Source organism: Anomaloglossus baeobatrachus, chromosome 6 (assembly GCF_048569485.1).
Source record: "Anomaloglossus baeobatrachus isolate aAnoBae1 chromosome 6, aAnoBae1.hap1, whole genome shotgun sequence".
NCBI classification, from domain to species: Eukaryota; Metazoa; Chordata; class Amphibia; order Anura; family Aromobatidae; genus Anomaloglossus; species Anomaloglossus baeobatrachus.
In genome coordinates, this window is record NC_134358.1 from 328340739 (window position 1) to 328356546 (window position 15808).

The 15808-nt window shown below is 41.8% G+C and overlaps 1 protein-coding gene across 2 annotated transcripts in view; it reads right to left on the reverse strand.

The window, feature by feature from the left end:
- The window catches only part of MOCOS (molybdenum cofactor sulfurase), a 393375-nt gene that overhangs the window by 346444 nt on the left and 31123 nt on the right, over positions 1-15808 (reverse strand). For both annotated transcript variants that reach the window (XM_075316537.1, XM_075316536.1), the window contains exon 2: positions 2295-2384. In XM_075316537.1, coding sequence (XP_075172652.1) covers positions 2295-2384 — 90 coding nt within the window. The remainder of the gene's footprint in view (positions 1-2294; positions 2385-15808) is intronic.

Sequence of the window (15808 nt, forward strand, 5' to 3'; positions counted from 1 at the left end):
TTGATCTCAAATATAGCGCACTTTCCCTTCTTCACTTTTGGCTGTGCCTCAAAAGTAGTTTTTGACCACATATGGGGTACTGGCATAGTAAGGAGAAATTGTACAACAAATTGTAAGGTCCATTATGTCCTGTGACCCTTGTGAAAATGATGTTGAAACAAAATTTTTTGTGGTAAAAAAATGTTGGTTTTTTTTCATTTTCATGGCTCAACGTTATAAAATTCTGTGAAGCATCCAGGGGTCCAAGGTGCTCACCAACCATCTAGATAACAATTCATTGAGGGATCTAGTTTCCAAAATGTGGTCACTTGTAGGGGCGCTTCACTGTTTAGAAACATCGGGGGCTCTCCAAATGCAACAAGGCGTCCGCTAATTATTCCAGCCAATTTTGCAGGCAAAGGGTGTTCCTTCTCTTCCGATCACTGCCATGAGCTAAAATAGTTGATTTCTAGCACATACAAGGTATCAGCATACTCAGAAGAAATTGCACAATAAGTTTGATGAAGTTACCCTTGTGAAAAAAAGCTATCTGGTTGAAGTAACAATTTCTGTGGCAAAAATGTATTTTTTTTTCACGGCTCAACGTTATAAATTTATGTAAAGCACCTTGGAATTTAAAGTGCTCACCAAACATTTAGATAAATTCCATGAGGGGGTCTATTTTCCAAAATGGGGTCACTTGTGGGGCAGCTTCATTGTTAAGGCACATCAGGGGCTCTCCAAATGCGACATAGCATCCGCTAATGATTCAAGCTAATTTTGAGCTCAAAAATTCAAATGGTGCTTCTTCCCTTCTGAGCCTAAAACTGTGGATTTCTACACATGTGAGGTATCACCATATTCAGAAGAAATTGCACAACAAACTTCATGGTGCATTTTCTCTTGTTACCATTGTGAAAATGTAAAATGTTATCGCTAAAATTAAATTTTTGTGATAAAAAGTAAAATTTGCATTTTTTCCTTCTACATTGCTTTAGTACTTGTTAAGCAGTTTAAGGGATGCAGTTTTTAGGATGCTGTCACTTTTGGGTATTTTCTGTCACCTAGGCCTCTCAAAGTCACTTCAAATGTAATGTGGTTCCTAAAAAAATGGCTTTGTAAATCTTGTTGGAAAAATTAGAAATTACTGATAAACTTTCAACCTTTCTAACGTCCTAGCAACAAAATAATGTTTCATAATTGCGCTGAGGTAAAGTAGTAGAGTGGGAAATACTATTTAGTAATTATTTTGTGTGGCATAATTCTCTTGTTTAAGGGAAACTTCTTGCCAAATTTCCGATATTTTCACAAATAAATGCAAAAAATATTGGCCTAAATTTACAACTATCATGAAGTACAATATGTCACAAAAAAGCAATGTCAGAATCACTGGGATCTGGTGAAGCGTTCCAGAGCGTTCGCCTGTCACAGTGACACTGGTCAGAATTCCAAAAAATGGTCTGGCCATGAAGGTGAAGACAGGCTCAGGGGTGAAGGGGTTAAAATTGATAGCATGATTGTGTGTATTGGATCAAGGCAAAGTAATACTTTTAAGAATAATAAAATGCAAGTAAATTAACATTATTAAAAATAGAAAAAAACAGTAAAAATACAAATGGTATATCAAACCTATCCTTTTATGCTGTTATTTTTGTTTTTATCTTAGGATAGATATATGACGTGTTTATTCCAAACATTTTTTAGATTCACTTACTGTTGATTTTCCTACCAAATCTGGAGGTTCGTTCCAAGCATCTACTGCATGTTCTGTAGAATATTAGTTTCTGACATTTCTTCTGATCTTACCCACAACTAATTTCAAACTGTGCATTGAATAGTAATTCAAATTGCATAGCGTGAAAAATAATTAACACAAAAGAAGTTCTTTTATGTTCAGTCTGGAGTGTACATATTAAAAATCCTTAATTAAATAGAGTGTTGTATAACTATGCCGGAAATGTACATAATGGAATAGCTTAATTTACACAGTAAATGATCATGTTTCAAAGGACACCTCTTCTAATGGTGTTGAGGTTACAAGATAGCATAGCATGGTATTCAGACTATGAAATTCTTTCAATTAAAGGCAGATGTTCTCAAATGTAGCCATATAAATCCCAAGACTTATGTCAAGAAAGCTATTATAGCTCGGCTGCGAGTTACATTTACATTTATCAGTCCTCATTAAAGAAATTGGTGTAGAAAAACCTCAGAAATGATAACATTCCTCCACATTAACGGCGACTGATTTAACAATTGATTGCGGTGCTTTCATGACATTGTAAAAAAAAAGAAGCATCGGTACTTATGCTCACCATAAACATTTTGATACAAATCAGTCATGAATGATTGAAGAAGACTTTCAGGAAATAATGTTGTACCAATGTGATCAAGGTAAGTCAGATCTGAAAAAAAAGATGAAAAGTTAGTTTAACCACTAAATGTATTAATCTTTGCTTTTATTGCAAATATATTTTTCATAGGTCAATTGATATGACCCTTAGGATATGTCATTAATATTGGATTAATTGGAGTCTGATACATGGCTCCTCCAACAATAAATGCTTACATCCTGACACCACTGGTTGTAATACCAGCTGATTGGTGGGCGTGCTAGTTGTCGGACCACCACCGATCTTATATTGATGACCTATTCTAAGAATAACTCAGAACATACCACTAATTAATACTAATAAGCTGTTTGTCTAATGCATGGAAAAACATTACCTACCGCAATTCAACTATCTCCATGGTTGCAAAGTTCAAAATGAAGAAAACAAATTATAGTAGATTTTTCTGAAATCAATTTTTGAAAAGCTCAATATAACCTACATTGACACCGCACTTTACACTGCACTTAGTCTTCGAGCTTGTCCAGATGACAATGCATCTGGTAAATGATAGCATTAATGTCACTCTAAATTATATAAATGTACTTACAGGAGGTGAGATAAACAAAATATGTCCCCAAGGGAAAAAAGCCATGAAGGGTTTTTAAAAAATGCCATTTCACACCTGCTGCAAACTGATTGAACAGGCTAATGGCGTCTGTCATAGTAGCATGAGCTTCCCCATAATGCCCTGCAGCAATTCGAGTTGTACTTTTGAAAGAAACCATTCATTTTACCATATCATGTACTAGAAAAATGGAAAAAATTTCCAAGTGCCTTGAAATTGCAAAAAAGTACAATTTCACAACTGATTTCTTGTTTTTTTTTTATTTATCATGCTCATTACATGGTAAAACTACCTTGCCAGTATAATTCTTCAGTTCAGTATGAGTAAATAGATACCAAACATGTATAGTTTTTCTTTTATTTAATCGGTAAAAAAAAAATATTCAAAAGTGGGTAAAAAAAATAAATAAATTAGCCTTTGGCACCATTTTTCGAGACCCGTAACGTTTTCAATTTTTAGAGATCTGGGACTGTATGATGGCCTATTTTTTGCGCCCTAAGCTGATATTTTTACTGCTGACATTTTTGGGTAGATGCAATGTTTTGATTGCTTCTTATTGCATTTTATTGTCATGTTGTGGCTGCCCCCAAAAATGTAATTAGGGTGGTTTTTAAATTTTTGCTGCTGTTTACCGATTGGATCAATTTACTTTCTATTTTGATAGATCTGACATTTCTGAATGCAGCGATACCAAATATTTGAGATTTTTTATCGGTTTATTTTCAGTGGGGCAAACGGGATGTGATTTGAACTTTTGTGTTTTTTTATTTTTTTCATATTTTTAAAAATGTCTTTTTCTTACTTTGTATTGTATTTACTAGTCCCTTTTGGGAATCTGCGATCATCCAATTAATGGTGCATCAGCACTGCTCTATACAACAGAAATTATTATCTCCTTTGAACGCCAGCGTGTTAAATTCCGCTGTCAGAAATTGACAGAGGGATTTAACTGGTTAACAGCTGTACATGTTAGCTTATCAGATCAGCCAACAGGTGCAGGGAAAGATGCGTGAGAGCCCGTATAAAAGGCATGGACACAGCCTTGGATGTACCCATACATCCAAGATCGTAAAGGGGTTAACAGTGACATCAAGATTAGATTTTAACCATTCATTGCAGATTTTGCAACTAAATATATATTATGAATTCTAATCTTGTTTTTGTTTAAAAAGAAAAGTGTGATTCCTCGGTTTTAAGATGCACCACATGAATACAAGGAACAGTTGCACATGCTTGCTGTTGTGACTGGATTCTATCTAGATTTCTGAGTTCCATCCTACTTGGTAATGGCATGTGGACTGTTTTTTCATTTTTCATTTTATAGAGAATCTACATAATCCTGAAACTGTTTACCTGTTGTTTACCTATAAAAGTGTGGGTTGTTTTTAAAAACTTTTTGAGCCCTCTTCATTGCTCCATTTAGTATAAAATTACAAATGTACACGTCACGTGAACACAGGGCCCAGTTATAGGTGTTTGATTGTGTGAAGTAATTCAACCTTTGTAATCCCATCCTATTTTGTAAAGCCATATGGCCTTCTTTTTCCTTTACCTTTAATATAAAAGATTTATTTTTGGAACACCAATTTTACTTGCCTACGCTAAACACTGTACACCCCACGATCATATTGCCATTGTTGCCTCATATTTGTTACCGGCCGTGAAACTGCATGAAGCAACTTCACAACCTAGCTTTTATGCTTTCATTAAAGTACCTTCAATTTTTGGTTGAATGTCATGTTTCAAAAAAACAAACAAAAAAAAATACATCCTTTAGCTAGCGAGTCAGCATTCTGCTCAGGCCACCTACTCAGATGCATTAAAGGTTAATGTTGTACATAGCAGAATTTCCAATCTGTTAATGTTTGTATTCTGCCCAAAAGTCCACTACCCTATCCTGAGGGCTAAGCAACATACTACATCAGAAAAACGTTTTAGAGTTGATAATTTGGAAGACATGAACAGTCATCCCTTGTTGTCGAAATGCACGGTGGCAGAGGAGATGGACAACATGATTCTAATGCAAATCTGTGCATCAAGTTCTGCAAGCTGAGTTGGTAGGGATACTGTGGAGGGTAGTAATACTCTGAGCCAAGGCAAACCTCATGGTGGGAGTCAGGCGGTCGGGCAATGAGTGCTGGCTATTTCACACAGAGGCACATGTCACCTGAATCAGGGATGCCGATGAATATGATGATGATTCTGTATTGGACAAAACCTGGGAACCAGAGAGGGGTGAAGAGCAGTTGAAGTCATTAGAGGAGGAGGTTTATGGCACCGGCAATTAACTACACAGGTGATTCCAGTCAAAAATGTGCTCTCATGCTAAATCAACTATTGCTGCTGTCAGCTGCAGAATAGATAATGCCACATGTGTTATTGGTGGAGAAGGCTTTACAGTGCCTGAAAGGTCTGGTGCCAGTGGTAGCAAATCATAACTGCAGGCATCTCATGTGCGGTATTTCTTTGTGTGTTGCCACCTGACTATTCTTTGGTACTATGCAGGCTCTGCAAGACAAAGATAAGCCGTGCACACATGAAATGACGTCACTTGCTTTTTCTGCAAAGTCAACATGGCCATCAATTAGCGCAAGCTTCAAATTGTTCTCATGCACCTACTAGTCACAGTTGTATTTCTGTTAGTCGAGCCTCATCCTAACGCCCATTTCAAAAGTCAGTGAAAAACACTGACGTTCTTCACTGACGTGTAAAACACGCACATGTCCCTCCGTGTTCCTTGATTCACGGCACACGAGGGTTGTCCATGTGCAATCCATGATCCGTGATCCGTGATTGCATATGGACATTACTCACCTGCCTTCACTACTGCTGTCTATGGTGCTGAAGTCCTCAGCTCTGCACCGTCCACCCACCGCTCTCAGCAGCTACTTCCTGGTCGGCTATTCCTGCTTTCAGGAATATTCATGAGCCAGGCAGGAGCTGCCGAGAGCAGAGGCTGCACAGCGAATCGCAGGCAAGGTAAGTTGAAAATATTTAATTTGTCCGTGATTTTCTGGTACGTGTTTCACGGATCACACCATAGTGTGGTCCGTGGGTCATCAGTGATGCCAGAAAAAAACTGACTTGTCTCCGTGCAGAATCACGGCCACGGGTGCACACTGCACGGAGACACGTTCAGTGAAAAATCACTGATGTGTGAGCAGACCCATTGATTATAATTGGTCTGCGTATGTCAGTGATTCTGGTAGGTATAAAAAAAAAGCACATACATACCAGAATCACTGACGTGTGAAAGAGGCCTAAGGTAGCATCTGTTCGGTCATCATCACCACTATTATGATTGTTATCCACCTCTACAACTTGTCCCACTCAAAGTACACCTCCTCTTTCTCCTCTATAAAAACTTCAAATATTTATTGCCAATTGTATGGTGAGGAAAGAACTCTATGCTCCCATTCATCCGCTAGTTTGCCAACTAAACTCACATCTTGTTAATTTGATTGTGGTATAGTCACTGCCTTACCAGCTTATAGATTCTACTGCCTGTTCAGAAATTATGCTGTACACTCAGTCTCTCTGGAAGATACCAAGCCACCATTAATTCTCATAGAAATGAATTCCCACTCTTTGTTTTTATGTTCTGGAGAATGTAGGCCACTGCCTGAACTTGTTTTTGAGCTCCAAATTCCAACTATGACCAAGAACAATACATGAGTTTCACAGATCATTGAATAAATGTTTTCAGTGGCATTGATGCACCCCCATATCTAGGACAGATAGTAAAGCCTACATGGGAGCTATGGTATGTCTGTTTCCTTCAACAGGTAGCAGTTATCTGTCACCTCCTTCAATTCCTTCAGATCCTGTTCAAATGACATGACCTCATCTCCAACAAGACACATCACTGTTTCCACAAAGCACCCTCATTCTTTTCACTCTCTCAAGACAAAGCACTGCTAAACAGCTTTACAGCTTAAAAGCCTGGGGGAGAAAAGCCACACAGTGGAAGAGTTGCTGCTGTGCATGAAAAGCAACGCAGTGCACTGACTTGCTTCCTGTGAACTGCTACATGGAACTGTGGTGAGCAACAATGCATGGAACATTTTGGTTGACTTACAAACAGGCAAAACAGACCTCACTCGATGAATGACTCACATCCTGAATTTATTAGTGCAAGATTTCGTTTAAAAATATACACGCTTGAGAAAGGTGGTGGCTATGGCAAGAAAAGTGTCACCCCATTTCATTAGGTTTTATGTGGCAAAGCACACCCTCCTGAGCACCATCTAAGCTTCCAGAGCACCTCCTGGTTTAAAAAGTCGTAACCAGCTGGAATTCAATGCTGTATATGTAGCAGTGCTTGAAAGAACAGTGTAAATGTCACAACTGTCATCTCGGCGTCGGGCTCTGTTCACATTGCAGATTCTGACACGCCACCCAATGTTTTTTATAGAATGTCTGGAATCAACACAGGCAGACATGGGAGTTTACCTGCTTTGTGCTGATTTATAGGCAGGCTAGCAAGAGTTAACCTCTGCTAGTCTGCTTGTTAGGTTCCTGTGATCACATGTGGTGAAGAAGTCAATCACATCTGTTCCCCTCCTATGGTGGATGAAATCTTCTACCCATTCCAGCTATAAGTTATCCTGTATTGGTCTGTGAGCTTTGGTGTCCCATACTTTCTGATGAATGTGTTGCTTTTGCTTGGAGTGGTTGTGGAGTTACCCCTGTTGTCAGGTTGCTTCCTTCCTGCTCTTCTTTTCCTCCTAATCTGTTACTGTCTAATACGTCCGTGTGTGCATGCTGAGTAGCAGAATTTTGGTTTCCCTTGTGTTAAAGTAATGGAAGAGTTAAGTCTTCAGACCTGACAAAAATGTATAGTGGGTGAGGATCCAATACTTGAAACAAAAAGATGTTTGAAGGGTTTGGTTAAACTGGGTGGATGATGGGAGTGTCTGTATTTACTATGTATTATGTATTCTGCTATTGGTTACTATTTTGTGAATACCTTCATTTATGCATGAACTGTGTTAGATGTATAATAAAGAGTACACCCTTTAGGGATTGGATTTAGATCTTTGAAAGAAAAGTTTGAATGCTTAAGTTGTGCCAAATCCCCAGCGTTGGAAAAATCTCTGAAAGTCCTAAAAGTAGAGAGAATCTACTTTAATACCCTGGCTGTCAATCTCTGTGGTTTTAAACACATTCCTATCCCATCCATCCCTAAGGGGAGGGGGAGATGGAAAAGATCAAGACAAGTCAGGAGCAGTGCCAGGAAACAGACTCAGGCCTCTCCACCATTGGGAGTATCCCTGAGGTTAGGTTTAGCACAGAGCCCCCTAGGTTGAATGTCATCTTAGGAGCTGAGGTTCCCCATTATCCTGTAGTCATCTACCATGACAGTAAAGCGGTGATGGATTACACCATGCAGCAGTCAAACTGTAGCATATCTTACTTTGAGATTTGGCATTGTCAGCTAATGATGGATGCGTATTGCTTCCTGAGCCCTGTGAAGAGGTTACCAAATTTGTCAGCAGAGAAATGTGTGGAATCATCGATGTTATCCTGCTAATATTTATCCTGTTCGCAGGCATGTAAGAGGGGATTGAGGAAGAATACCAATTTGCACCTGTTCAGTGCCACCATTTGTATATTAGGGACCTATGTCACATGTTGCAGGATTTGGAGAAGGAAGAGAAAGAGCAGGAGTAGGAGCCTGTGTAAAGCCAGCTTTACACCTTACAATTAGGTGTGCGATCTCGTATGCGATGTGACACGCCCAGGTCGCATATGCGATTGAATGAGATTGCACGTAGATCGTTCATTTGCTGTCACACGTGCGTTAGTAGTCTATGTTAAATTGATCAATTTTGTGTGCGATCCTTTAGATCACGTGTTCTGTGACGTATGCATTGGGCATCTTTTTTTTTTTATTTATTGACTTGCCAAGCGTGTGTAATGTGTAGGGATGCGTTTTTACTATGTCATCTGCCATTCAGCTCTGCTACATGGCCGCTAACAGCAGACACAGACAGCCATGTAGCAGCGGTGAATGGCAGATCACAGCAGACACAGAAAGAGCCGCACTGTCAGAATGAACTCGGGTGAAATAAATAATTAAATAATTAAAAAAAACGGCGTGCGGTCCCCCCCAATTTTAAAACCAGCCAGATAAAGCCATACGGCTGAAGGCTGGTATTCTCAGGATGGGGAGCTCCACGTTATGGGGAGCCCCCCAGCCTAACAATATCAGCCAGCAGCCGCCCAGAATTGCCACATACATTAGATGCGACAGTTCTGGGACTGTACCCGGCTCTTCCCGATTTGCCCTGGTGCGTTGGCAAATCGGGGTAATAAGGAGTTATTGGCAGCCCATAGCTGCCAATAAGTCCTAGATTAATCATGTTAAGCGTCTATGAGACACCCTCCATGATTAATCTGTAAATTACAGTAAATAAACACACACACCCGAAAAAATCATTTATTAGAAAAAAAAACACAAACATATACCCTGGTTAACCACTTTAATCAGCCCCAAAAAGCCCTCCATGGCCGGCGGAAGCCAGGATGCTCAAGCGTCGCTTCCAGCGCTGCTGCATGGAGGTGACCGGAGCTGCAGCAGACACAGCCGCTCCGGTCACCTCCACACAGCAACTGAAGACAGCCGCGCGATCAGCTGATCTGTCACTGAGGTTACCCGCTGTCACTGGATCCAGCGGTGGATGTAGCGGTGGCCGCGGGTAACCTCAGTGACAGCTCAGCTGATGATTTTTTCGGGTGTGTGTGTTTATTTACTGTAATTTACAGATTAATCATGGAAGGTGTCTCATAGATGCTTAACATGATTAATCTAGGACTTATTGGCAGCTATGGGCTGCCAATAACTCCTTATTACCCCGATTTGCCAATGCACCAGGGCAAATCGGGAAGAGCCGGGTACAGTCCCAGAACTGTCGCATCTAATGTATGCGGCAATTCTGGGCGGCTGCTGGCTGATATTGTTAGGCTGGGGGGCTCCCCATAACGTGGAGCTCCCCATCCTGAGAATACCAGCCTTCAGCCGTATGGCTTTATCTGGCTGGTTTTAAAATTGGGGGGGACCGCACGCCGTTTTTTTTAATTATTTAATTATTTATTTCACTACACAGTATAGACACGCCCACCGGCTGCTGTGATTGGGTGCAGTGTGACACCTGTCATTCAGCGTGGGGGGCGTGTCTCACTGTAACCAATCATAGGCGCCGGTGGGCGGGGTAAGCAGGGAATACGAGATTGTTTAATGGGCGGCCGGCTTTTTCAAAACAGTAAAAGCCGCCAGAGCAGTGTGAACGCCGTGCAGCGCTGGGAATCGGGGATCGGTGAGTATATGAGAGAGGGGGTAAGAGGGATAGACTGACATGGACAGAGAGAGAGGGACAGAGATAGTGACCGACTGACAGAGATTAGTGAATGACAGACATTGTGAGGCGCTTCAGAACGAAGCTTTTCAGCTGCGCTCTGAAACAGACCTTTTTTTAAGCTGCGGTGCAGAGCGCACACCTGCGCACATAGCCTCAGACACCAAAATCGTATGAGGGATGTCACACGTTACAATTGACTAGTTTCGTGCAACAAAACGTCCAATGTATGAGGAATAAACGACGTGTATGCGATCACCGTATTTGCGTTCAATATCGATCGCACGTAGGTTTCACACGCAAATACGTCACGAATGATGCCGGATGTGCGTCACTTACAACTTGACCCCGACGACGGATTGAAAGATCTATTGAAGTGTGTAAAGCAGGCTTTAGTGTACAAGGACATATACTTGGTGCAGGCAGGTGACATGGCAGACAATCAGAGTTGAAATGATGAGGACTATGACACTGGCCCTGACAACCAACTGTCGCAATATGACAAAGAAACAATATGGCCCTCGGTCATACTGGCAAGCATGGCAAGCTATATGCTGCAAAGTTTAGAGCTCTTTATGGTTCCCAAACAGGGATAATTGTTGCATCCAATGTTTTATTTTCCATATCCATCACCTTTATATAAGCAGCAGCAATGAATGCAAGCATTTGTGTGTCAATAGAGATACTTTTTAGGCCATTTATGCAATTTAGGTAGCCTAAAAAGTCGGATAGGGTAGTGTGTTGTTAAATACACTGTTGGTTATTTCTGGAAACCAACCGTTTTCCCTTAGACAGGTAGGTTTATGTCATTTGGATATTAAAAAAGGCTTTGGTTCCCCTGTAGACCTCAAAAAATGTTTATTGGAATCAAGAGAGAACATTCCGTGTTCTACTCTTTATTTTCTAAGCGCCTAGGGGCTTCTTAAACCACAGACCCCTTGTAGTCTCTCTAGTCGGGGGCAGACATATCATTGGTGTAACCTGTGTGGCCACACAGGGGCTCAGTAGGTAAAGGGGCCCATTACAACCTCCAAAGCAGGTGGAATTGTGCATTTTGATGAGCTTTTGGGCTGCGACGGGCCCCTATATTGTTGTTGCAGAGGGCCCTTTTTCTGTCTGTGTCCGCCAGTATCTCTAGCTAAAATATAGTCAAAGGTCAATGCTCTACCCTAATGCACCTAAGCTGAAAATAAGCACTATGTAAGGAAAATAATTAGCAGGTAAACATCACCGCTACCTCTGACCTAGAGGTTACGTGGAAAGTCACTTTTCATAAAGCTAGAGAGCATACAGCTATAAACAGACGAAAGGTATTGCTTTCTGAAGGAAAGGTGTTTATGAGTGAAGACCAATGAAATACCAGCCTGTAACTAATCTGTTTTATTACATGTACATTTTAAATATGTTATTCCTTACATATTTAATAAAAAAGCGTTTTCTACTATATGTACTTTTTCACTAAAACTGGAGAAAATCACAACCTCCACCTCTTGCCTGCTTCTAGATGTAAGTGCCCTAGGCAGTATATTAAGCAAAATTCTGCTCTTAATTAGAAATCCCTAGTGTTGTTTCAATAGAAGTCACCCTGTGGTTGCCACATATAGATTAATAGTACGCTATTTAATTCACTCTAGCTGTTACAAACAGAGCAAAGAGGCAGCCTGCATATCTATTACTGAGCGAGCTATGCTCATGTGGCTTGCCTTGCAGCTAGGAACAAAGACCATATGTAATTTTACCATCATCTAATGAGAGTTTTTACATTTCAACTTTAATCTGACTAAAAAAAAAAAAGAAATCTGGATGAAAGTGAATTTGCATTAATTGATGTGTTATTTACACTTACTTTTAGCTGAATGCAAATAACCATCACTTCACACGGCATGCTGTGCTTCACTTAATGAGCAATAATGAACATTACAGGAAAATCAAAACCAATTTCAACAATATATAAAGAGGGGAAAACACACTTCCCTCGGATTATTGCAAGCACCTGCTCTGCTGGTATTGGAATTTCCAAAGATAAAATAATACACGTACTGCAAATGTATATATATGCACACACATCCATAGTACGAACACACACACGCTATTTTGCAATTTTCTATGTTATCACCATAACACAAGATTGACAGCTGAATTTTTTTACAACTTTTTGTACTCATTATTATTAGGGATTTTACAACTTTTCTGAATATGATAGAGCTGTAAATGATTGCATAAGTGTAACGTGCTAGTCACACTCTCAGATGTCTACTAATCCTATTAATAACATGAACTTAAATACCTATACATAACTAAAGCACCACTCCAGGGTTTTTCTATTCACCACTGGAGTGGTGCGTTATATCTAAATCCTTTGCCCCTAGTATTTTACCCTCTGGTATCTTCACCTTTATTGGGTGTCGCTCTGGCCCCCAGCACCGTGTTGTGCATGTAACGTCTGACTGGCCAGAAGTCAGAAATTACGTCACAAGAGCTCAATACAAGTCTATGTGAGCCAGAACAAAGCTCTCTTAGAGTTGTATTCAAAAGTGACCTCTGGGCACTCTATGAAACACTGGAGCTGCCAGCAGGTCACAAATTGCTCGAGACTGACCAGAGTCGCGTGATAACAGAAGAAGATGGTGAGTATAAGACAGGGGACAGGGGACTTAGATTTAAAGCACCACTCTGGCGGTGATATTACAAAAAGTGCTGGCGTGTTGATTTAGGACCACAAATTATTTTTCTGTTCATGGTTAGCACATTTTAGGACATTGTGTTTCTTTAGCAGATTGTGTAAAGAAATGCTAAGGGAAGTCTTAATGACCAGTATTTCATAGCCTTGAAGGGAAACGTGTCAGCCAATTGCTTGATGGAGCCATTCATTACAAAGACACAATCAGACTTCAAATGTACTCCCTTGCAGCAGTGTCCTTCAGGCCAAAGAACATATTGACTGTATTACATCACAGGTCCTGTTGTTAAAAAATTCCGATTACCACCCTGGCCGGAAGCTATAAACCACTGCTAAAAACTGTGGTTACCTAATGCAAGAGACACCAAACGTATTCAATGATGAGATATTATTTTCAAAAATTTGATATATGTTGTAATCTGTTCATGCACCGAAACATGAAATCTACGCCTGCCAGACAAGGTGACTTTTTACTGCCAAAAAACTGTCATAGTGGGGCCGATAAGGGTTCTGCAAAAATAGTTCTTGATTGGATATTTTATATAATGAAGCTACCCTGGTATTTTAACATTAGTATTAATTATAGCAGCTGAATAAAAAGGGGAAGTCTGGGACAGTGGCACACTGCCAATGGTGGCAGACCACGCGGCCAATATGGGGCCTGTGAGTGGAGGGGGGCCCGATGCTGGTGTTAGCAGCATCGCCCCCCCCTTCCCTTTCAACTGTATTGGCATCCTATTTAGTTATGCAGACTATCTAAATACATAGAACAAGGATCACATTGATATACTGATTCTATAATTAGATCTTCTCACCAGATTAAGGCTAAACAGAGATGTCAGCATATAATATATTCAACAATCACAATTTAATGACATTACCATTAAATTATGATTTCATTACTCAATATGTCTAGATGTATGAAGCCTGGAAATCAACAAAATACAGCTACTGTAATTTAACCTGCCCATAAATTCACAAGGGCAGGAAAGGCACACTGTGTGGAACTTTAATGTAAACAATAATGGGCTATTCATATGGTGCATAGCCAATAAACATGGTGACAACATTGGCAAATGATATCTGTCAAGAGATGCCCATTGTAAAAACATGTATAGATAAAGAGGGAACATTTTTAACCAAAAAATGAAACCTCCTCATTGAAGATAAAGCCCCTAAACAATGTATGGTATTATTATGAGAAGCCACATACCCATCTCGGTTAATAGGAAAAGAATATAAATACTTTTATAAACAGGGCAAACATAGGGGGATGCACAGGAAGTATTCCAAAGTTAAGAAAACACCTCATCATATGGAATGTAGAGAAATAGTGTGGCTAACAAGAAGCATATTAAGGAGAGAAAAGCGGGAATACAAATTACATTATAATAAAAAGCATCCAAAATGGAGCTGTTCACTTAGACCAGGGGTGGGGAACCTCCGGCCCGCGGGCCGTATACGGCCCGTGACGACTTTTTATGCGGCCCCCCAGGCACATTCCCAGGGACCGCTGTGCTCTGGCAGCAGCCGCGCTTTTCCCGGCTGCCGGCCCTTTAAATCTCACTGCCTGATGCCTTGAGGGTAGATGCTAGAATCTACGGGCTCTATCCAGATCCTGACTTCCAAGACCTGACTGCAGCCCATACATTCTAGGCTTAACCCCGGCCTGTGCTAGTGTGCTCTGGTGGGCGGGGTAAGCAGCACGCTGCGATATGTCACAGAAGAGCTGCAGCAGATTTACCAGCCTCCCGGACCTGCTGTGTGTGTGTGACTCCTCCTCCCCCTCACTGTGAGTACGCAACCCATCGCTGCCGCCCCCCCCGCTAAGTGCTGTGTACTCCCTCGTGCTGTGTGTACCCCTCAATGCTGTGTACCCCTAATGCTGTGTACCCCCCAGTGCTGTGTGTACCTCCCAGTGCTGTGTATCCCCTAATGCTGTGTGTATCCCCTAATGCTGTGTGTATCCCCTAATGCTGTGTGTACCCCCCAGTGCTGTGTGTACCCCCCAGTGCTGTGTGTACCCCCTAATGCTGTGTGTACCCCCTAATGCTGTGTGTACCCCCTAATGTTGAGTACACCCCTAGTACAGTGTGTACCCCCTAGTACTGTGTGTGCTCCACTAGTGCTGTCTGTACCCCTTGGGTGATGTCTATGCCCCCCCCAGTACTGTCCGCACCACCTAATGCTGTCCATGCTGCCACCAGTGCTGTCCATGCCACGGTCAGTGCTGTCTGTGCCCCCTTATGCTGTCCGTGCTCCCCAGTGCTGTGTGCCACCCCCCAGTACTATGTACCCCCCAGTGCTCTGAACTTGCTACTGCTGTCTGTGCCCTCCTGTTGATGTCTATGCTCCCCCAGACGTCTCTGTGTCTCCCTAGTGATGCCACCTAGTGTAGTCTGTGCTGCCTCCTAGTGGAGTCCGTGCTGCCTCCTAGTGCAGTCCGTGCTGCCTCCTAGTGCAGTCCGTGCTGCCTCCTAGTGCAGTCCGTGCTGCCTCCTAGTGCAGTCCGTGCTGCCACCTAGTGCAGTCCGTGCTGCCACCTAGTGCAGTCCGTGCTGCCACCTAGTGCAGTCCGTGCTGCCACCTAGTGCAGTCCGTGCTGCCACCTAGTGCAGTCCGTGCTGCCACCTAGTGCAGTCCGTGCTGCCACCTAGTGCAGTCCGTGCTGCCACCTAGTGCAGTCCGTGCTGCCACCTAGTGTAGTCCGTGCAGCCACCTAGTGCAGTCCGTGCAGTCCGTGCTGCCACCTAGTGCAGTCCGTGCTGCCACCTAGTGCAGTCCGTGCTGCCACCTAGTGCAGTCCGTGCTGCCACCTAGTGCAGTCCGTGCT